The 25,051-nt window shown below is 42.7% G+C and overlaps 1 protein-coding gene across 2 annotated transcripts in view; it reads right to left on the reverse strand.

Annotated features, from left to right (window-relative positions):
• Positions 1-25,051, reverse strand: part of LOC137379383 (uncharacterized protein C7orf57-like) — a 124,597-nt gene that overhangs the window by 54,517 nt on the left and 45,029 nt on the right. For both annotated transcript variants that reach the window (XM_068050127.1, XM_068050117.1), the window contains exons 5-6: positions 20,713-20,863; positions 6,629-6,726 (exon numbers count right to left, since the gene is read on the reverse strand). In XM_068050127.1, coding sequence (XP_067906228.1) covers positions 6,629-6,726; positions 20,713-20,863 — 249 coding nt within the window. The remainder of the gene's footprint in view (positions 1-6,628; positions 6,727-20,712; positions 20,864-25,051) is intronic.

The following is a 25,051-nucleotide window of genomic DNA, read 5'->3' on the forward strand; positions in this document are numbered from 1 at the left end:
AGTACTGTGTACAGTTCTGGGCACCACACTATAGGAAGGATGTGATTGCCCTCTAGAGGGTGCAGAGGAGATTCACCAGGATGTTGCCTGGGCTGCAGCATTTCAGCTATGAAGAGAAGGCTGAGGGGGGACATGATTGAGGTGTACGAAATTATGAGGGGCATTGATAGGTTAGATAGGAAGAAACTTTTTCCCTTAGTGGAGGGGTCAATAACCAGGGGGCATAGATTTAAGGTAAGGGGCAGGAAGTTTAGAGGGGATTTGAGGGAAAAAAATGGCACTCAGAGGGTGGTTGGAATCTGGAATATACTGCCTGAAGAGGTGGTAGAGGCAGGAACCCTCACAACATTTAAGAAGTATTTAAATGAGCACATGAAACGCCATAACATACAAGGAGTGGAAGTGGGATTAGAATAGTTAGGTGCTTGATGGCCGGCACGGACACAATGGGCCGAAGGGCCTATTTCTGTGCTGTATAACTCTATAACTCTATGACTTGATAGAAAGCCAAGTCTTTCTATCAGGCTGACTTCCAGGCGGGGAGCATACATAAAAAAAAACACCAACTGTGGAGTTAAAGTGTTCACAGCAGTCAACTCAACCAGAACTCCTCTCCCCACCACCCCACTTGGAAATCCTGCCCCTGTAAACTTTCTAAATGTCTCCAAAATGATTGTGACTGAATTGGTTCCTGCTTCAAGTAAAGTAGACGATGCAGTGTTGAGATGACCATGTCCATTCCCAGCTCACATCTTTTTTTCTAGGCTTATGGCCAATGTTCCCTCTAATTTCTGTTTGCTGTAAGCAGCCTACTATTTGCATTGCATGGTCCCTTTAAGATTGCTGCGCAGTTGTGCATGCATGCATTTTAGAGGAAACATTGCTTATGGCTGGTCTGCCTCAAAGGCGACGCACATGCACACACACAACACCTGGGTATTGGTTACTAAGTCTATGGAGCAATTTAGGTTTTCTTTGATTTTAGATTTGGTTATCTTTTTTACTGACAATGTATAAACAATTGAAAGAAACTCTAACTGACAATCAAGGGACTTGAGCCAAGATATCATCTCACAATTTAACTGAAGGAGCAACATTTGGTTAGGTCTGGATGGGTTTAGTGCAGGAGAACAGAACTACAAGCTTTATTTTCCAATTTATTTCCCAAACTTTTATTAGGCCATTGAGTTATAGAGTCATTTATGACACAGAAGGAGGCCATTCACCCATTGAGTCCATGCTGGCTCTCCACAGATCTATGCTGTCAGTCCCATTGCCCGGCTCAATCCCCGTAGCCCTGCAAGTCTATCTCTCTCAGGTGGCCATCCAACTTCCTCTTGAAGTCATTGATCATCTTCACTTCCACCACCCTGTGGGCAGCAAGTTCCAGGTCATTACCACCCTCTGCATAAAAAAGTGCTTCCTCATATTCCCCCTGCATCTTTTGCCCAAAACTTTCAATCTGTGTCCCTTAGTCCTTGTACCATTTGTTAATGGGAACAGCTTTTCCTTGTCCAACTTATCTAAACCTGTCATAATCTTGTACACTTCTATTAAGTCTCCCCTCAATCTCCTTTGTTCCAAGGAGAACAAACCCAGCTTTTCCAACCTAACCTTGGAATTCAAATTCTCCCTCTCTGGAACCAGTCTGGTAAATCTCCTCTGCACCCTCTCAAGAACCCTCACATACTTCCTGAAGTGTGATGACCAGAACTGGACACAATACTCCAGTTGGGACCTAACCAGAGTTCTATAAAGGTTCAGCAAAACTTCCCTGCTTTTGTACTCAATGCCTCTATTTATGAAGCCCAAGATCCCATATGCTTTACTAACCACTCTCTCAATATATCCTGCCACTTTCAAAGATCGATACACATGCACCAGGTCCCTCTGTTCCTGTACACTCTTTAGAACTGTGCCATTAAGTATATACTGCCTCTCCCTATTCCTTCTGCCAAAATGCATCACCTCACATTTGTCAGTATTAAATTCCATCTGCCACCTCTCTACCCATTCTGCTAGCCTATCTATGGCCTGTTGCAGGCAATTCGTATCAACCTCACTGTTTGCCGCACCTCCAAATTTGGTGTCGTCAGTAAATTTTGAGATTCTACCCTGTATTCCAAGATCCAAGTCATTTATATATTTCAAAAATGCAGTGGTCCCAGCAGTGACCCTTTGGGGAACACCACTGTCTTCCATCCTCCAGTCTGAAAAGCAACCATTTACCATGACTCGCTGTTTTCTGTCCATAAGCCAATTTTTATCCAATTGGACACTGACCCTCCTATTCCATGAGCTTCAATTTTGTTAACCAGCCTTTTATGTGGTACCATATCAAATGCTTTCTTAAAATCCATATAAACAACATCCACCACATTCCCTTCATCAATCTTCTCTGTTACTTCATCAAAAGATTCAATTAGATTTGTCAAGCATGATTGGCCTTTTACAAATCCATGCTGGCTATCCTTAATTAACTCAAGCCTCTCTAAGCGTCCGTTGATGTTTTCCCTGATTATAGTTTCTAAAACTTTACCCCCACTGATGTTAAACTAACTGGCCTGTAGTTGCTAGGACTAACCTTACATCCTTTCTTGAATAAGGCTGTCACATTTGCCACTCTCCAGTCCTCTGGCACCACCTGGTATCCAGGGAAAATTGGAAGATTATGGCAATCCCTTCTGCTATTTCCACCCCCACTTCCTTTAGCAACCTGAGATGCAAGCCATCCAGATCAGGTAACATATCTACCCTAAGCATAGCCAGACTTTTTAGTACCTCCCCCCTCTCAATTTTTATCCTATCCATTGCTATACTCTCTGCTTCGATTGATATTTTGTCAACCTCCATTTCCTTAGTGAACACTGACACAAAGTACTCATTAAATATATTAGCCTTACCCTGCGCCTCTAAGCATATATTACCCTCTCTGTCCCTAATAGGCCCCATCCTCCTCTACTATTTACATGCCAGTAGAAGATCTTTGGGTTCCCTCTTATGTTGACTGCCATTCTATTTTCATATTCTCTCTTTGCCAGTCTTATTTTCCTCTTCACCTGCCCTCTCAACCTATTGAATATGGTCTGGTTGTCACCTGATGAGTTCACGTGATATGCATCATACATCCTTTTTTTTGTTTCATCGTCAACTCTATCTCCCTCATCAACCAAGGAGCCCTGTCTCGGTTCCCCTACCCTTCACCCTTGTTAGAATGTTCCTAGCCTGTAGCTGAAGCATCTCTTTCTTAAAGATAACCCATTTTTCTGATACAGCTCTTCCTGCCAACCTTTGGTTCCATTCTTCCCTGGCTAGATCCCTTCTCTTTACGTTGAAATTAGCCCTCTTCCAATCTAGACATTCTACCTTATTTTATTCCTTTGTTTTCTGCATTACTAATCTAAACCTTATGATACGTTGATCACTCTTACCCAAGTGCACCCCCACAGACACTTGGTCCACTTGGCCCACCTCATTTCCCAGCACCAGATCCAACAATGCCTCTTTTTTAGTTGGGCTGAAAACATACTGATCAAGGAAGTTCTCCTGAACACATTTTAGAAATTCCTCTCCCTCCTTACCCTTTACTCTAAAATTACCCCAGTTGATATTTGGGTAATTAAAGTCCAAATATTACCACTCTATAGTTCTTGCACATCTCTGTGATTTCCCTGCAGATTTGCTCCTCTATCTCTCTCTCACTATTTGGAGGCCTAGTAGCTTTTTACTCCTCAACTCTAACGAAATGGATTCTGTCCTAGTCCCTTCAAGGACATCCTCCCTTTCCAGTTATGCAATGCCTTCCCTAATCAGGACTGCCACTCCACCTCTTTTTTTTCCCTCTCTATCTTTTTCTGAACACTTTATATCCTTGTATATTAAGCGACCAGTCCTTGCCATTTTTAAGCCACGTTTCCATTATTGCCACTACCTCATATTCCCATACTGCTTGTAGCTCATCAACCTTATTCAGCACACTTTGTGCATTTACACACGTGCACTGTAATCCTGTCTTTGCATTCTATCTCAGTCTACCTCAGTCCACTCCCATCTATAGTCCCTTCTCTAGTTACTGTCTAACACTCTCACTCTGACTCCACCTAATACTTTGTTATTTCCTACTCTAGTGCTATCTGTCACTTCCAACTCTCTGTGTACCTTGGTATCCCTCTCTTGTATTATCTCCTGCTTCCCACACACTTCCAAGTTAGTTTAAACCCTCCCCAATATTAGCAAATTGCCCCACAAGGAAATTTGTACCAGCTCTGTTCACGTGCAACCTGTCCGGCCTGTACAGGTCCCACCGTCTCCAAAACCAGTCCCACTGCCCCCGCAATCTAAAGACCTTCCTCCTGCTCCATCTTTCTAGCTATGCATTCATCTGCACTATCTTCCTTTTTCTATTTTCACTTGTGTGTGGTATGGGAGTAATCCAGAGATTATTACTTTTGAGGTCCTGCTTGCTAGCTTCTTACCTAACTCACTAAACTCTTTCTGCAGGACCACATCCCTCTTCCTACCTATGTCATTTGTACCAATGTGCACCATGACTGCTGGATGTTTACCCTCCCCCCTCAGGGTGCTCTGCAGTCGTTTGGTGACATCCTTGACCCTGGCAACACACCATCCTGGATTCACGTCTGAGGCAACAGAAACACCTGTCCATTGCCCTGACTATTGCACAGTGGCGCAGTGGTTAGCACCGTAGCCTCACAGCTCCAGCGACCCGGGTTCAATTCTGGGTACTGCCTGTGTGGAGTTTGCAAGTTTTCCCTGTGTATGCGTGGGTTTTCTCCGGGTGCTCCGGTTTCCTCCCACAGCCAAAAGACTTGCAGGTTGGTAGGTAAATTGGCCATTATAAATTGCCCCTAGTATAGGTAGCTGGTAGGGAAATATAGGGACAGGTGGGGATGTGGTAGGAATATGGAATTAGTGTAGGATTAGTATAAATGGGTGGTTGATGGTCGGCACAGACTCGGTGGGCCGAAGGGCCTGTTTCAGTACTGTATCTCTAAACTAAACTAAACTAAACTCCTATTACCTATCGGTCTTCCCATCTTCCTTGTACCCCCCCCCCCCCTCTCTGTACAGCTGAGCCACCAGTGGTGCCATGGCTTTGGCTCTGGCTGCACTCCCCAGATGAACCACCACTTTCCACAGTATTCAGAGCTGAATACCTGTTGGAGAGGAGATGCACTCAGGAGTCTCCGGAACTACCTGCCTGTTTCTTCTTGACTGTCTGGTGGACACCCATTCCCTCTCTCCCTGCATATTCTTTAGCTGCAGGGTGACCACATCTATGAACGTATTATCCACGAATCTCTCAACCTCACAGATGCTCTGCAGTGATGCCAGCTGCTGCTCAAGTTCCGAAACCCGTTGCTCAAGCTGCTGCAACTGATGACACATCCCACACATATGGTTATCCAGGACCCGAGAAGCATCCTGGAGTTCCCACATAGCACAGGATGTGCACTGCAGAGGTTGGAGCAGCCCCACCTGTCCTCTATCTATTAGATAATAAACCTTGGTACTACAACTAAAGCCTGCTACTAATAGACCCTGCTGCTGCTAATACTAATAACCCTTCCAATAGTAATAAACCTTACCAATAATAACAATATCCTTGCTACTGTTAATAATAAACTTAACCAATACTAATCTACCTTAACACTATTAGTACACCCTACCAATACTAAAATGTTACCAATAGTATTAATAACCTCACCAATAGTAATACGCCTTACCAACAGGAATAATAATAATTAGGAAATACTCCCAGCCAATCTAATAAGCTTGACTACGGTTAGTAAACTTTACTACTGCTAATAAAACCTTATAATTACTAAAATTACCCAAGTTGTGAAAGAGAAATGAGAAGAATATTCACCAACCAATCAACTACCTATTTTCCTGTGATGTCACACTGAATTTTTTTTCTTTCAGATGATGGTCAGCCTGCTCTGGAGCCATACACTGACCTGGCTAAGATAGCTCTTTTAAACTGTCAGCGTCAGGTCCCTTTCACTAGCATAGACAGTAAGCAAGTAAGCTGGTCCCATGTTTCAGCCAATGTAATTGTAAAAACAAGGATGAGAATTTTAAAATCGAGGAATTGCCGGACAGGGAGTCAATGTATGTCAGTGATCGTGGGGTGATGCATGAATGGGACTTGATCTGAGTTTGGATATGGGCAGCAGAGTTGTGGATGAGTGGCTAATTGTTTTCAATGGTACAGTGGAGACGTGTGGGCAACACTGCTTCCTTTGATGCTGAAGAGTTGGAGGTGCAACTGCAGGAGATGTGGGAAAATAGGGAAGTCCTATTTGGGGCTGAAGGCCATCCTCCAGTAAAATTACAGGTGCAAGCTGCATGGAGGATGCTTGTCACTTTTTCACATATGTCATGCACCCCATGAACTCGGCAGGTGCCTAATTTTCTGACCAGCGCCCATTGTCAGCAATACTCTATAAATGGAAACTAATATTAAAAACAAATTACTTAAGGAAATGTCAAATTAACACTGAAACTAATGCATTTAAACCAACAAAATGGCATAAAATAAAAATAGAAAATATTAGGTACTGCTTGAAGATAAATCTTTCCAGATCTGTTAATTGCAACTTACATGGTGGGAAATTTATTTTCCAAGTTGTCCCCTTGCACTGTTTTCTTTGTAAACACTTTGTCTCTTTGCTTCTTGTCTGTAATTTCTGGCAACTTCAGCTGTAGTGTATAAAGTAGATACAGTTTTTGTTAGAAATAGACAACTTGCAGTGTATTAGTAGATTTATTAGCAATGTCGACAAAGGAAAATTATTTGGGGATGATTATTGGCAATTCACTGAAAATATTCAATCTTTGTGAAACTAATCAACAAGACTAATCAAGAATTGCAATGCATTTGAAGGGCATTTAAAGTCAAAACAAGTGACCCTAACATTGTAAGATCATTATTAGCACACTGTTGCAGAACTTTGCAATTTAGGAGTACGCATTAGGAATTGAGATGTCTGTCTAATTTGTAGTCCCACAATCTTCCATTACTGATGGAAAATCATGGAGGTTGTGATCTGGATGCATGTCGGAATTGCTGCTATGCATGTCCAATACACAAAGCTCTGTGATTCAAAGGAATGAAGAGAGAATGACAGAGTTGAACTTACTTTTAAAAGATTTACAGGCAATACGATACAATTCTAACAGAGAATTCATAACCTAGATGTAAACAGTTTATTTAATTTGGGCCTTAAACCTAGAAAACAAGATAGTTATCAACATCCAGTAAGATTCATAAAATTATACCACAGAAGGAGGCCATCTGGCCCATTGTGCATGAGTCAGTGCTCTGAAAAGACTAACCAGTTAGATTCATTCCCCCTGTCCTTTCCCCATACCATTTTACAAAGAACAAAGAAGAACAAAGAACAGTACAGCACAGGAACAGGCCATTCGGCCCTCCAAGCCTGCGCCGATCTTGATGCCTGCCTAAACTAAAACCTTCTGCACTTCCGGGGTCTGTATCCCTCTATTCCCATCCTATTCATGTATTTGTCAAGATGCATCTTAAACGTCTCTATGGTACCTGCTTCCACCACCACCCCCAGCAACAAGTTCCAGGTACTCACCACCCTCTGTGTAAAGAACTTGCCTCACACATCCCCTCTAAACTTTGCCCCTCTCACCTTAAACCTATGTCCCCTAGTAACTGACTCTTCCACCCTGGGAAAAAGCTTCTGACTATCCACTCAGTCCATGTCGCTTATAACTTTGTAAACCTCTATCATGTCGCCCCTCCACCTCCGTCGTTCCAGTGAAAACAATCCGAGTTTATCCAACCTCTCCTCATAGCTAATGCCCTCCAGTACAGGCAACATCCTGGTAAACCTCTTCTGTACCCTCTCCAAAGCCTCCACGTCCTTCTGGTAGTGTGGCGACCAGAATTGCACGCAATATTCTAAGTGTGGCCTAACTAAAGTTCTGTACAGCTGCAGCATGACTTGCCAATTTTTATACTCTATGCCCCGACCGATGAAGGCAAGCATGCCGTATGCCTTCTTGACTACCTTATCCACCTGCGTTGCCACTTTCAGTGACTTGTGGACCTGTACGCCCAGATCTCTCTGCCTGTCAATACTCCTAAGGGTTCTGCCATTTACTGTATACTTCCCACCTGCATTCGACCTTCCAAAATGCATTACCTCACATTTGTCTGGATTAAACTCCATCTGCCATTTCTCCGCCCAAGTCTCCAACCGATCTATATCCTGCTGTATCCTGACAATCCTCATCACTGTCTGCAACTCCACCAACCTTTGTGTCGTCCGCAAACTTACTAATCAGACCAGCTACATTTTCCTCCAAATCATTTATATATACTACAAACAGCAAAGGTCCCAGCACTGATCCCTGCAGAACACCACTAGTCGCATCCCTCCATTCAGAAAAGCACCCTTCCACTGCTACCCTCTGTCTTCTATGACCGAGCCAGTTCTGTATCCATCTTGCCAGCTCCCCTCTGATCCCATGTGACTTCACCTTTTGTATCAGTCTGCCATGAGGGACCTTGTCAAAGGCTTTACTGAAGTCCATATAGATAACATCCACTGCCCTTCCTTCATCAATCATCTTCGTCACTTCCTCAAAAAACTCAATCAAATTCGTGAGACATGACCTCCCCTTCACAAAACCATGCTGCCTCTTGCTAATAAGTTTGTTTGTTTCCAAATGGGAGTAAATCCTGTCCTGAAGAATCCTCTCCAATAATTTCCCTGCCACTGACGTAAGGCTCACCGGCCTATAATTTCCTGGATTATCCTGGCTACCCTTCTTAAACAAAGGAACAACATTGGCTATTCTCCAGTCCTCTGGGACCTCATCTGTAGCCAATGAGGATGCAAAGATTTCTGTCAAGGCCCCCAGCAATTTCTTCCCTTGCCTCCCTCAGTATTCTGGGGTAGATCCCATCAGGCCCTGGGGACTTATCTACCTTAATGCTTTGCAAGACACCCAACACCTCCTCCTTTTTGATAATGAGATGACTGAGACTATCTACACTCCCTTCCCTAGGCTCATCATCCACCAAGTCCTTCTCCTTGGTGAATACTGATGCAAAGTACTCATTTAGTACCTCGCCCATTACCTCTGGCTCCACACATAGATTCCCTTCTCTGTCCTTGAGTGGGCCAACCCTTTCCCTGGTTACCCCCTTGCTCTTTATACACGTATAAAAAGCCTTGGGATTTTCCTTAATCCTGTTTGCCAATGACTTCTCAAAGCCCTTTTAGCCCTCCTGACTCCTTGCTTAAGTTCCTTCCTACTGTCTTTATATTCCTCAAGGGATTCGTCTGTTCCTAGCCTTCCAGCCCTTACGAATGCTTTTCTTTTTTAAATATCTATCCAATTCTCTTTTAAAAGCCATTATGAATTCTGCTAACACCACTGTTTCAGGTAATGCATTCCATATAGCATTGCCTCTTGCTTTTTGTATTCTTTTACCAAAACCGAGGATTTCATCCACCTTTACACCTTTATCAGCTTGTCTTCATATTTTTAAATATTTTTGTATCTGAGCCCCAACCCTCTCTGTTCTTCCACTCCTTTCAAAGTTTTACCATTTAATGTATATTTCCTCTCCTTATTCTTCCGCTCAATAAGTAACACTTTACATTTCTCCACATCTCACATCTATTTGCTCAATCTACTAACTTCTCTCTGTCCCCATAAAGTCAATTAGTTTTCTTCACAAATAACCATTGCTCCTATTTTTGTTTCATCTGCAAATTTTGTTATTATGGCCTCTACATCTAAGTCCAGGTCATTCATATATATTGAGATGAACATTGGGCCCAGCATAGATCCAAAAGGACACCACCATTTACATCCCTCCAAGCTGAGAAACATTCATTAATCATTACTGTTTACTTCCTGCCTTTTAACCAATATACATGCTGCAATATTCCCCCTAATTTTGTCCAGTCTCCTGTGCCTAACGAATGGGATTAAAAATTACTGTGTTCAGGTTCAGTATATACAGAGATAAACAGTATGGAATATAATAGTTCCATTGCTACTGGGATGATGAAAATGCCATTTTTGAAAAGGAAATGTTGAAAAATAGAGATGTGTGAAGAAATTGATCATCTTAATTTAGCCTTTGACAGATGGAAAGAGTTTTTAGGTGATTAAATCAATAGTGAGGTCCATGACACGATAGATTATATGCAGCCTTTGAAATAGCTCATTTGCTCAAATGGCTTTTTTCATTCCTTACAAATGAGGATGATTAGAATTTGTAGCCAAGGTTGTTAAGGGGTGATACCTTGATCTTGCATTCCTAGAGGAAGTCACTTGTGCACGGATCACAGTTGAAGAATTGGGGCTACAATATTGTATGTACTGTCATGCAGGCCCCCACCTGCCAAGAATGGGGCACAGATATTTCATCTCATGGACATTAAATTTTAAAATTGTTGCTGGGAAGAAAAGAAGGCCTATTACAAGGGGTTGCCGAGCCCCTGACTGGAAATACATTTGCATAGTAACAGACAGTGTTTGGAAAGGACAAAGGGACCAAGACTGCTCCAATTTAATCCACAATGGACTTTTGATTACCAGACATTGAAGGTGGAGAGGCTAACATTCCAGGTTCACTGCTAAGATGGCCGAATACACAAACAGATGTGGTCAGACCAGTTTAATCACATGATTAATTGGCTATTGTTTTTTTTATTTGAACTTGCCATAAAGAATTTGAACTCAAAAAGCTGTTTGCTCCTGGACTACAAAGACCTCTCTCCTGCCTGTTCTTGTCTTTCTCACGGAACTGAAGATCCATTGAAGACACATGAACACCAAGAGAGAAAAGTCTCCTACAGTGATCAAAGTTTAAGCAAGACTATCTACAATCAAGGACTCTACAGCAAAGTCGAAGCACAGTAACAAACCCCTCATCAGAGATTGCCTCAAACCTCTCCACTACTTTTTCTTCTGCTCTTTTCTGTCTCTACGTGCACGTGTGTATCGCATATGCATGCTAGCATGGGGCACGGTGTAGGCTTAGACCTGAAAGTTAACTCTTCTTCTCTCTCCACAGATGCTGCCTGACCTGCTGAGTTTCCCCTGCACTTTCTGCTTTGCTGCCACATATCATCCTGCTGTGTCCCAGTGTCCTGTGAAGTTGCGATCCTGTTCTTCCACTCGTGTTGCATTGCTTCTTGTAGGCATGCTGTACCTGGGTGAAAAATCTTAATTTTGCACATTCCAGGACATGAGACTTAAATGTACCATTAAAGGCAAATACACAACAGAAATAAAACCATTGTTGAAGAATATTTATATACTATGGACTTCTAATCAACTGACTGTGAAAAGCCGCAGACTAATATGCATTTGGAATCTGTTTTCATTTCTCAACTAACTGTGATGTGAAAATACATGTAACTCAATTGTACGATCTTTGTTAAAAAAACAGGAAAATATGTTCATGTTCTAGCTGCATTGCCAACTAGAAATATTACACCAATAATTATGATCAGTTGTTGCAGAATAAAAGTGTACGTGACTATGTGTCAATGTGTAATAGTTGCAAAACCATGACAACAGCACAGATTTCCTCACTAGTCCTGCATTGGTTTTCAAACATGTGCAAGAAGAACCTTGCAGCCATAAGTAAGAGCACTTACACGGTGGAGTTACCTTTGCATTTAAAGGATCACAGCCGAGGATGGCAGAGGGGTGCTCTAGGGTGGCCCCACAGTGCAGCGAAGCCTCCCTGCTCACTCTCCTCCTTTTCACCAGTGATGGTAAGAAGCAGCCCTCCCGCCTGAATAAGGCAGTCTGGCTGGAGATGGCAGAGGAGGTGAGTAGCCGTGGGGCCTCCAGCGTCAAAGGGTCCAATGCTGGAAGGGGATGAACGAGTACTCCCCCAGCCAGCCTGGGCCCTCTAGGCCTCGTGCGCACAGGGTACAAGCACCAAAGTCATCCATAGCCAAAAGGTCAATAGGATCAGCAGTCCTCCGCCAGTCAGGCTGCTAGCGCAGAGGTTGCACCGAGAAGGGGCACTTGCAAGCATTTACAGAGAACACACTGACACAAATGGAAATGCATGGGTGTCACAGCAATGTCATGGCAGCTGCCCAGGTGTCTTGGTAGCTGCCTGAGAAGCGGTCACAAATTTGCATGAAGCATCTCCGGTGATGAAATACCAGCTGCACCTAGATTAAGAGGATTCCATTAATTGCAACGTCTGCAGGTGGTAGCCTGGCGAGAGGTCTGATGGCCACATGGGTGCAGTCTATGAACCCTGAGGCCTATGGTTCTCTGGGAATGGTGCTGTGACTGATGGTCCTCTGGGCCTGGCTGTGAGAGTCTGTCCTGAAGCAGACACATTCACTGGCACTTTGGGGCAGGGCATCGGTGACCTCCCTGATGCAGCGGTGACTGTGTGACCCCACAAAGGTCTCAGGTGGGACCCTGAAATGCTGCATAGGCATCAAGCTTAAGAGTCGCTGCCACTATGAAGATCGCAGGCATAGGATGTCCACCGAAGCCCATGGGCTGCAGGTCAGCGTTGAGCAGGGCACAGAGACATGTCACCACCCTCTCGATATGCACGATTGCCTCTGACACTGATAGTCTGACATCTGATGGCATGACATGTGGGGCCTGTAGATGCACAGCGGCCATAATAACGAGCTCCGCCTGGGGACTGTTGCTCATGACCGGGGGCTTCTACGTGCATCGCACCTGCCTGTTGATATTGCATCTGGCGCATATGGATCCTCAGGAGAAGCGAATCGCACACTGTAGGATGAGCCATACCCATTTCTATGTGATAAAGTTGCATCCTTCATTTATTGAAGATTCCTAACAGGGCACGGATTGGTGTTGCTAGGTACATCAGGTGCTAATCTGGATCAACTATGTGGTGTGGCACAGCAATGTCCATCTTAGCGAACACTCAGAGTGGCACAGCATGACCACATCAAGATCCTCCCAGCTGCATCGATTGCCTCCACCATCCATATAACCTTAACGCTCCTACCCTTTCTGGCACCCTCCCCACACACTGTGTGACTAGAGTGCCATTCCTCCTGCATAAACACAAACAATTGCAGAGGGTACACTAAAACGTACCTTCCATAGCAAAACCTTCTGCCTCTGATGACCCACCAGCTTTTCTGTTCGGGAACGGGACGGCACATGACGGCCGCCCATTCAAAGTAAAATCCAGAAGTGTGCATCGAGAGGCGGCGGGCTGCATAATCTGCAGAGGTAAGTACTGTTTTGAATATGGCAACTGGGGTGCCGCCACCGAGCGGCAGGGAGCCACACCGAGGTTCCCCCACCGCCAGTAAATTGCGGCGGGCCCTTCTCAACATTGGGGGTCGAGGCGGGCCTCGCCCTGCAGAATTTTACTGGCCCCCGCGCCGCAGCCCATGGCATCAAAGGGCCGGTAAAATTCAGCCCTACATCTACTGGCTCCCCTTTATCCACCCTGCTTGTTACATCCTCAAAGAACTTTAACAAATATGTCAAACACAATTTTCCTTTCACAAAATCATGTTGACTCTGCTTGACTGTATTAGGATTTTCTAAATATCCTGCTTCTACTTGCTTAATAATGGATTCCAGCATTTTCCCAATGACATATATTAGGCTAAGTGACCTATAGTTTCCTGCTTTCTGTCTCCCTCCTTTCTTGAATAGAGCAACAGGTGCCAACGTCAAACACAACAACTCACAGCGTCACTTGGCAGCTTCATGTGCAGCACTTGTGACGTAACCTGCCTCTCAAGGATTGGCTTTCACAGCAAAGGTGCACCAAGAGAAGACACTCCACCTAAGTGGATTGTTTGCTGTGTGCCCATCATCTTTTGTAGATGGAAGGATGCCAACTCACTTGCTTAATAATGGATTTCAGCATTTTCCCAATGACAGATGCTAGGCTAACTAGTCAGTAGTTTCCTTCTTTCTGTCTCCCTCCTTCCTTGAATAGAGGTGTTACATTTGTGGTTTTCCCATCCATTGGCACCTTTCCAGAATCTAGGGAATTTTGGAAGATTACAACCAATGCATTCACTTTCTCTGCAACCATTTCTTTTAAGATACTAGGATGCAAGCCATCCGGTCCAGGAGACTTGTCAACCTTTAGTCCCATTAGTTTTTGTAGTACTTTTTCTCTAGTGATAGTGATTGCTTTAAGTTCCTCCCTCCTTTTTGCCCCTTGATTTTCTACTATTCTTGGGAATTTTTTGTGCCTTCTTCCGTGAACACAGATGTAAAAGAGTTGTTCAAAGTCTCTGCCAGTTCCTTGTTTCCCATTATTATTTCCCCAGTCTCACCCTCTAAGGGGACAACATTTACTTTAGCTACTCTCTTCCTTTTTATGTACTTGTAGAAGCTCTTACTGTCTGTTTTTCTATTTCTTGCGAGTTTACTTTCATATTCTAATTTATCCCTTTTTATTTTTTAAGTTATCCTTTGCTGGTTTCTTTAATTTTCTCAATCTTCTGGCCTACCACTAATCTTCGCAGCACTGTATGCCTTTTCTTTCAATTTGATACCATCCTTAATTTGCTTAGTTAGCCATGGATGGTGCATCCTTCTCATAGAGTCTTTCTTTCTCATTGGTATATATCTTTGTTGAGGGTATGGTACTCACTACCAAAAAGGGTGGCGGAGACAGAAACATTTAATGCATTTAAAAAGGACGTGTATGCTGCTGTAACCTACAGGCTATGGACAAGCAGTTGGAAAGTGGGATTAGGCTGGATAGCACAGACATGATGGGCCAAATGGCCTCCTTCTGTGCTGCAAATTTTCTATGTTTCTATTTTCTATGAAAGTATATATTTTTATAACTGTTTGAATTACCATGAGTTGGCATTAGTCTGTGGATCATATCAGTTCAGCGAACAAATAAAAAGACTACTGACTATTGTCAGAGGTTATTGATATCTAAAGTTACAGAGCGGGGTACTGAGCACTCACCAGGAAGTGTGGAAGCTCAGTTCTGAAGAAGGGTCTGCACTCAAAACATTAATTTATCTATTCTTTCCATATATATTGATGGTTTGGTTTTGCGTCACTGTTTCTTTTTCACATTTCCAGTATCTACAGTATTTTATTTTTCACATGTATGAAAGCTCCCTTCTAATTCTAGTTAATTTAGATGTAGGCCACAATTAAATTACATTATCATCTGCTGTAGAGTTCCAATTGCCAAACCACTGCCTTTTCTGTTATATGAGTGACCTTGAATATGCAATAATGCTTGACGTTGAAGTATATTTTAGCTCCTTATGCAATCCAACAGATGCTTATCTACTGCTCTAACTGTTGAATGCATATTTTACAATTTTATATTGAAACGTGGATACAGTAATTTTCACTTTTTTTATTTCTTGGAATAAATTTTTAATATTTTGTATGTATTCTCCTTTTAGTATTTTGAGGTCATGTGTAATCTGTGAAAGATTCTGCACGGGATTAAATTTAGAGCATGCTCCTGGCACCTGGATTATGCCAATAGAGATTTAACAATCTCACCTGGCTGAATGTTATTTTTTTTCCCTTTGATTGTCTTTCCTTTCCTTTGATAATAAAGAATGAAGATGAGCTTCAGATGATTTTCTATTCCTGCTCCTTTTCTACGATAGAAATCTGCAGGCATATCCCAATCAGAACTTAAAGGAAATCCAAAGAATCTTGCACTACCTCCCCTTTAATGGCAGCTAATTAAGATACTGTGTAAAATATTCCAATGGACCCTGAAATATCAAAGAGAGAAGCTGGCCTCCAGTTATATTATGCAGCAATTAAATTGTAATTTTACAATATCACAGTTTTAGCCTTTCATCAGGCTATTTTCCAGAATATTTCCAATGAATGCCCAGAATATGTACACAGTCCCCGTCACTTAAAACATTCACACTTAAAACAGATAGTCGCATATATCGGTCAAAAAGTGGTAACCATTAGCCATTTGCATTAATATCAATTTTAAAGTTGCTGGTTATAATGTCTTAAATGTTCCATTTATTTTGGGCAGGAACAGCTGTACTTACTGTGATATTATATGAATAAAGTATACATGAAAATATATATATGTACCAATTTTCTCCATTATTCTTAAGTGTGTATACATAAAATTGTCAGGGAACTACACAGAGGGTAAACACTATACTTCCTTTGCAGAACGCTATCTGTAATATCCTGGAAAAATTAAATAGAACCAAAAAAATTAAGAAATATCACTGAAATTGGTTTCTAATTTGACGGCATGCCGTCAATGATACAATTCAGTTCCTCTGTCCTAGTGAAGGACCTACTTTTCGCAATTCAGATCATGAAGCATCATCAAAGTATTTGTCACTGTTTAGTATTGCTATGTTTCGGATGTGAGACATTAAAACGATAGTGAAAAGACAGCCTTGGCCTCATTTTGTTTGGAACAATACAAAGATGCTCCTTGGTCACTGGAGAGCAATAATTCCAGTGGAGAAGGGGGAAAGCTGGAAAGGACTGAAATAAGCAAGCTTGTAGTCAGGTCTAGGGTCTGGCATTAAAGATATTCGTTCAAGTCGCAGTTCAGGGAGTTGTGGATGCTGATGAGCGCTAACTATAGTGCTCTCCACAGATACTGCCTGACCTGCTGATTGTTTCCAGCATTTTCTGTTTTTATTTCAGGTTTTTAGCATCTGCAGTATTTTGCTGTTTAAAAAAAGCATTACCACATTATACCATCGTGTATAACAGGTAAATCATGTCTGCACAGACGTATCCATTATAAGTGGTGGGCACTGTATTACATAGGAGCTCATGTCAGGCAGTAAAGACAAATTTCTTCAACAGACAGACATAGCATCTTAAGTGATTAATTGCAATTTGATTTTTCTAATAGACAGTTGAATATAATTAGTTATACTTATTAAAATTTATTTCTTGTGATCTTATTTAACAGTGATCTTATGAAAGTGCTTTGGTAAGGACATAAGAAATTACAGTACAGGGAAATGCCATTTCGTCTGTCAAGCTCACCCTTTCTATAGATCAAGTGTGTAACCATTCTGTGGACTCCGCCTCTTACTTAGTTATCTAATCAAAATGTCTGCATAATGCGCCTAAGGTAATGAAATGAAACTGCAAAATATCAATTCATCTCCTCTATTGGTAGATGAATACGGCTCAATCAAAATATAAATCCTCCAGTGAAGTTACATGACATGGAAGAAATATCTGCATCACAACTCAATTTTTATTTTTATTCAGATAAACTGGAGAAACTTATACACAAGCAGTGGAGATGGGGTTAGAATCTTCAAGAAGTTTAATATAACTCTACTTCAAAATCCTATGTGGTATGTTTGCATGCAAAATACTTTTAGTTTTTGTCTTTCTTTTTCCTTTGAACTAAATTTGGCAAAGGAACTAAAATGACTTTGCGATTTCTACTTAAGCACATCTGTGCCAGGCACATACATCTTCCTTTAGAAAAAGGTGTTAAGGCATCAAGAGTGCAGATGAGATTTACTGGAACACTACCAAGGATGAGAGACTTCCGTTATGTGGAGAGACTAGAGTAGCTGGCATTGTTCTCCTTAGAACAGAGAAGATTAAGGGATGATTTAATAGAGGCATTCAAATCGTGAAGGATTGTGATAAAGAAAACTAGGAACTGTTCCTACTGGTAGGGCAGGAGGGCCAATAACCAGAGGAAACAGATTTAAGGTAATCTGCAAAACAGCCAAAGGGTAGATGAGGTATTTTGTTTATTACACAGTGAGTTATTATGATCTAGAATGCATTGCCTGAAAGGGTGGTGGAAGCAGATTCAATAGTAAATTTAAAAAGGGAAATGGATAAATATTTGAAGGGGAGAAAATTACAGTGCTATGGGAAAACAGCAGGGGAGTGGATTAATTGGCTAGCTCTTTAAAAGAGCTGGCACAGGCATGATGGGCTGAAGAGCCTCCTTCTGTGCTGTATGATTCTATGATTCTGACTTATGCAGAAAGATACAATTAAGCAGCAAAATCATTCATCACTGGAGTTTTCTCTCAATGCAGACTTTTATTCAGCCAGGCTTTTATATGGCCCACTAGAGTACATCTAGCCTTCAGTTTTTTAAAAGGATGAGAGCGTGATACAAAAAGGAACATCTCCAAATTCTTGGAAGTAGAATATAATGAACCAAAAATAATTCCTTTGACAATATTTAGCTTGACAGGGTATCTCAAAAACACCTTGAAATAAGGTACTTATACCATTATTTCAGAGATGACCTTGTGGCCATTATCAGTTTGCCCAAAGGTTTAAGCCTAACTGTTTGTAAGCCTCTGAGAAATCGGGATGGAATGCATTGTGTCATGAAACCCCCACCTGCCAAGAATGAGGCATATTAATTTAATCACATGAACATTAATTTTAAACTGTTGCTGGAGTGGAGAGATGATTTGTTTAAGGAGACTAGCAGTGGCTTAAAAAAACGTGTATTCTAAGAGACAGAGAAAAGGACAATGGGAACTGCTCACTGATTCAATTAACAGAGAGTGGTCTAGGCAATGGTGATCCACATCTTGTTGGTGTAAGAGACAACACTACACCACCCCCACTGAGAGCTTTGAAATCCACAAACCGCAGGAGCGGTTGTTCCCAGATAAGGAGTTAGTCATCGGACTAACCTGCTGGCCAACTTGAAGTTTTAAATTGTGCACATAGGACACTTTGAAGACAGAGACTGCAGATTGCAACTGAACTTGGAAGCGAGCCTCTCTCCTGTCTGGCTTTTTCTCTCTCTCTCACTAATCTCCAGATCCACTGAAGTCACTTAAACCTCAAGAGAGAAAAGACTCCTACATCGAAACAAGTTTTAAAGTGTGCACTGCGCCCCAACGAAATGGTAAGACTTACTGGCAACCAAAGACTCCACATCAAACTCAAAGGACCACAAATAGAACCCAGCTATTGCCTCAAACTTTTCTCCTTTATTCTTTCTACTTCTGTCTCTATCTGCATGTGTGTTTATTATGCATGCATGCTAGCATGGTCGCCTCGCGTATTCGTAGTCGTTAATCAAATTAGAGTTTAAGATTAATAAACTTCCACCTTTCTTGTTTAAATTGAAGGAAACCTGTCTGATTGATTTCTTTGCCTTACAATTGGAAAGCAGCGAACAAGGATTCACTTGGGGGGAGCTAAAAAACCACGTTATTTTTAAAATTAAATCCTGTTACGGTTAAACCAGGTAAAGGCTGAGAGGGAACCCCTAGACCCCTTTCTCATCTGGTCATAACAATTGAACACAACTTCTACATGTTAATAATTCTCATTATTCAAGTGCAAAAACCAGTAAATAGTTGATTGAAAAATCTCACTTTGAGAAAAAGAAATAAAAAGTGAGAGAACAATGTTTCACCTCTGAGCAAAATTATACCCCACCTTACTTCCCACTGACTCCTGCCTAGCATGTTAGGTTAAAATTAATCCAGTGTATTGTTTCCAGCTTTGAAAAAACAATCAGCATGAAGAGTGAAAGGAAAACATATCAAAGCGAGTATCTTTAAGAGAGGCAGTTCATTCTTGCAATCAGCCATCTAGTCTATATCACTTCAAGAATTTTTTGAACTTATGTATATTGGCAGTTAAGATACTTTAATCAGATCCATACCAGCAGTAAATTATTAATGTCAGACCAGATTAGCAAGTTAAGATCCCAGCTGTTCAATAATGGGAACAGCACATTCAACCTTACCAGCCATGGGGCTGAATTTTGTTGAGCTCCTGATGTCAGGCTCTGTGGCAGGGGGTGCCAGAAGATTGCAGGAGCAGCAGCCCGCCACGGAGCCTGCGCTGGGATTTCTGGGCCCGATCTTCCCGGCGTGGCGAGGTTCTGTGGTGGCCCCCACCCCTCGCCGCTCGGCGACGGGACCCGACTTTAAACATTGGTATTAACTTTATGCATACATTTAAATCCAATTCCCCGCGATCTCGCCGTCAGATCCAGATCGTCAGTGTGACGGGCGGCATTCACACGCCTTCACTATCCCGTCCAGGGAAAGCTGGAGCCACGGAGATGGGGAAGGGGGGATCACAGCATTTTCAGTGTAGTTGGGGAGGGGTGGGGGGGGAAAGGGGGTCAACTCTGTATTTTTAGTGTGGGGGGGAAGGGATGACCTCTACACTTTGTGCAGTTGTGGTGGGGGGGGGGGGACACAAGGGGTCAACTTTGCAATTTAAGTGTATTGGGAGATGGGGGGATGGGCCAAACATTTAGTTTTAGTGTAGGGGGGGTGGGGGAAAGGGGCAACTCTACATTCTCTGAGCAGGGCTGGCAGCCCTTTAAAAATGTCACCAGCGCCTGTGCAGAGACAGCTGACCCCATTCATGGCGTTGCCATGGCCGCTCTTATCACGAGATGGGGGGGCGGGGCAGCCCTCCATATTTAAATGAGCTGCTGTGATGGCGGCATGCGGCTTGCACATGCAGGCCGCCATTTTATTTGCCTGCTGCCACCATTGATGGAGGGAAAATAAAATCAGTCCATGGTTACTAAGATAATGTAAACCACTCAAAAGTGTATATCGGTAGGTTATCAGAATTTGGAAGTCTTGAGACATTTACCACTTTCTCCATTGTTAATGATGATGTGAGCATTGAGAAAGTATATGACATAACAATTATTATGGTGTCTGCTAACTGCTAGGTTACCTTTACTTTATTTTCCTTCTCATTGTCTTCTGTCTCCTTCTCCAGTTCAGTCTTATCAGGGTCATGAAGTAATTTTCTAGGCTTGCTATCAGAAGGGCTGGGAATGAACTCGTCATGAACCATGTACTCTGGCAAATACCATTTGGGGACTCTGTAAGTAAAGTGACATTCAACTTGTTAACATGGCTGCTTTAAAAATGAATGCCTTATATAATAAAGCATTTGGGTTCTGTATAAACAGCATATCTACATTTTTGACTATTATTCTAGGGGTGGATAATTTTGTAGCATTTTAATGTCCATTGCCATACAATTTGACAAACATCTTCTCTTTAACAATATGCTTTAGAAATTACACCAATAGCTTACATTTCCTCTTTGTTTTAAAGCTAGCACAAGTTCCAAGTGTGCATTAATTGATAGTTATTTTGTGCGTAAGCATTAAGGAACACCTTTAAAAGGAGGAGGGCATGTTGATAAAGCTTGACTAAAAGCATTTTGGACCCTAGTCTTTATAAATGGGGGTAAAGAGTACAAAAGTGAAGAAGTAACGCTGAACCTATACAAATCATTGATTTTGGGCCCCTATTTTGAGAAAAATGGCAAGGTTGTGGAGAGGAAGCAGAAGTGATTCACTAAGATGTCAGGAATGAGAGACCTCTGTTATGAATATAAATAAGGAAAAACTATTTTCATTGGTCAATGAGTCAGTAACAGGCATAAATTTAAAATCATCACCGAGAGACTGAAAAGAGAGACTAGGAGATTTTTAATGCAGGGTGTTTTAGGATATGGATTACTGCAATTAATAAAAAGTAGTGGAAATAGAATCTATAACAGCTACTAAGAATAAACAGGATAAATATTTGAAAAAATGAAACTTTTAATTGGTATTACAAAAGGGCAGAACAATAGAATAAGCTGAATAGCTCTTTCAGAGAGCTAACAACGACACAATGAGAAAAATTACTTTCAATCAATCTCAGGTTTAAAATAACAATTGACCTAGTATCAATGTCATTTGTGGAAGAGAGTTCCAAACTTCTAACACTCTGGATTTCATGCTTTCCCCTGTGGTAAGTTTGAAGGCTGGGAGAGCATTTAATCAGGCTGGATGGTGGCGGGTGGGGGCCTCGCCACCTTCCCACCTCCACCTCAGTTGTCCATGATGGGAAGGCCCTTGGACAGCTTTCCCGCCCCGCCATCAATTGAGGCCCATAAGTGGGCAACTAATGCCCAATTAAGGGCCTCTTCCCACCACCGCCAGTATTAGCCCAGTGGCAGGCGGGCCTGTCGCCATGTGGGGAGCACAACGAGTAAACCTGTGCGGGTAGCTTGCTCAAAATGAACTTCGGAACCTGGAATATCAGGACTCTTATGGACAACCCAGTAGCGACAGACCTGAACCTCGCACCACCATCATATCCCGAGAACTCCACCACTACAACATTGATATCACTGCCCTGAGTGACACACGGGGGGCAGGAGAAGCTCAGGTCAAGGAACAAGGTGGTGGATACACCTTCTCCTGGAAAGGTAAACTAGAAGAAGAGCGCCAACTCCATGGGGTTGACTTCGCATTAAAAATGAACTAGCCAACCATCTCAGCGAATCCCCTTGTGGATTAAATGATCCCTCCGGATGACCCTAACACAGAAACAGCACGCCTCAGTCGTCAGCGCTTACGCCTGAACCCCAGAAGCAACAGATGAGGCCAAAGAGGAATTTTACTCCAGCCTTGATCGCTTGCTGTCCCATGTTCCCAAGGAAGACAAGCTGATTCTCCTCGGACACTTCAATGCCAGAGTTGGGAGGGACACAAACCTTTGGAAAGGTGTGATTGGCAAGGAAGGTGCTGGAAGGGCTAACACCAACGGAGTCCTTCTTCTGACGAAATGCCTTGAAAATGGACCGATCATAACGAACACCCTATTTCGTCAGAGAGACAAATACAAGACCTTATGGCAACACCCTCGCTCCAGGCATTATCATTTGCTTGACTAGATCATCGTCCGAGCGAAGGACTACAAGGATGTTTGCATCACCCGTGCCATGATAGGAGTCGATGACTGCTGGACCAACCATCGCCTAATCTGAACTACTATCTCCATAAACCAAGTTCAAAAAAGGTAGCGGCAGCAGAAGCACTGCCGCAGGAATATCAGTGTCAATGGTATCAAGGACTCTGCGAAGAAAGACCTACTCAGGCAGCGTCTTACAAGCAACTTGGTGATGCTCAACGAGCAGGAACCACAGAATGCCCACAATGTCTGGTCTTCCCTCAAAGCCCCCATAAGACCGGTTTGATGAGAACAACCAGGAGATCCAGGAGCTACTAAATTGCATGCGCAAGGTGTTCCTGAACTGGAAGCATCAGCAAAATTCAAGGGAAAAAAAGCAGGTTTACAGAGAATTGAAGGCCGAGGTTCAGCAAAAAACCCATGACCTAAAGAACAGCTGGTGAGCTGAAAGAGCGCAGGAAGTACAGCAACTCGCTGACAACCACGACATGCGTGGATTCTTCAGCGCAGTCAAGACCATCTACGGCACAAGTACCCAAGGACCTATCCCACTGAGAGCAAAGAATGGAGTGGCGCTGATCAAGGACACCTTTTCAAACACCACCTGCCACACTTGTGGCAGAGTGAGCGGATCCAGAATTGGACTATTCAGTCACCTAACGACCCACAGCCATGGAGTGGAAGAAAGTCATCCTCGTTCCTGAGGGACTGCCTAAGAAGAAGGCTCCCAGGGATGGATCCCTCATTCACAGGCACTCAGTGCCTGATCGAGGGATCCAGCACTGGGAAGTAGGAGGGCCGCTGAGAGCCCTTGCTGCCGGCCCCCCTACACACCCCTCCCCCTTGACCCCCACTCCACAAAACCCCTCCCGCCATCACTCACTTGTGGCCTGGGTCCACTGTCGATCCTCAGCCTCGGGTGGGTGCATTACCGGTAGCAGCCACTGCTTCCCCAGTGGTGCTGCTTAGTAAAATAGCTGCCAGTCTCTGATTGGCCGGTATCTCTCAGTGGGCAGGACTTCCGTCTCTGGGATCTTTAATCCTGGAAGAGGCTCGCTGCTGTCCAATTAAGTGCCTGATTGGCACATAATGCGGCGGGCCTTCCTGAAAAGAGGCAACCTGGGGTTCTTACCAGCTCTTCAGCTGGCAGGCAAGACCCACGTCTTTTCCATTAAATACTGCCCTACTGTGTAAAGTATTTGCTACCTTCATTCCTGAAAGGTCTAGCTCTTTTTTTAGGATATGTTCTCTAGTCCTAGACTCCCTAACTAGTAGAAACAATTTCTCTCTATATACCCTAGCAGTTCCCTTACTCTCTTAAAGACTTCAATCAAATCACCTGTTAATCATCTAAATTTCAGGAAGTATAACCCTAGTTTGTGTAATCCTTCCTCATAACTTAAACCTTAGAATCCAGATATCTGTTACATTTAAGCTGCACTCCCTCCAAGGCCAATATAGTGTTCCAAGGTGTGGTGCCCAGAACTGAATACAATAATCCAGATGTGGTCTAACTAGGGCTTTGTATCGCTTTAGTATATCTTCTACCCCTTGTATTCTAGACCTCTAGATATAAAGGCCAGTATTCCATTAGCTGCACCTGTCCATAACTTTTTAATGATCTTTGTATATGGACCTCTAAGACTCTCTGGAATGCCACTGTTTCTAGCTTTTCACCATTTACAAGATACTCCTGATCTACACTTTTTCAAATCCAAAGTGGATGACTTTGCCCATGTGCCTACATAGAAATACATTTACCACACTTTTGCCCATTCGCTTAATCTATCAATATCTCTGTAATTTTATGCTTTCATCTACACTGCTTATCTTCATGTCATCAACAACATGGATATGTGGCTTTGAGACCCCAATACACATCCCTGTGGGACACTACTCATCACATCGTGCCAATTAGAGTACCTGCCCATTATCTTTACTCTGTCTTCTGCCACTCAGCCAATTTCCTAACCACATCAATAATTTGCCCTCTATTCCATGAGCTTCAGCTTTAGCTAACAGCTTCTTATGAGGGCCTTCATTGAATATCTTCATGAAATCCATATAAATAAGATCCACAGACCTTCTCCTGTCCACTACTTTAGTTGCCTTTTCAAAATATTCAACCGCGTCCATCAAGCATTGCTGACCATTTACAAAACCATGCTGGCTCTCTCTGATCAGCTGAAATTTTCAAAGTGTTCAGTCACTGTATCCTTAATTATAGATTCTAATAATTTCCAGTCAATAGATGTTAGGCTAACAGGTCTATAATTCCCTGGTTTCTATTTCTCACACTTTCCTTAAATAGCAGGGTG

This window comes from Heterodontus francisci, chromosome 2, assembly GCF_036365525.1.
Source record: "Heterodontus francisci isolate sHetFra1 chromosome 2, sHetFra1.hap1, whole genome shotgun sequence".
NCBI classification, from domain to species: domain Eukaryota; kingdom Metazoa; phylum Chordata; class Chondrichthyes; order Heterodontiformes; family Heterodontidae; genus Heterodontus; species Heterodontus francisci.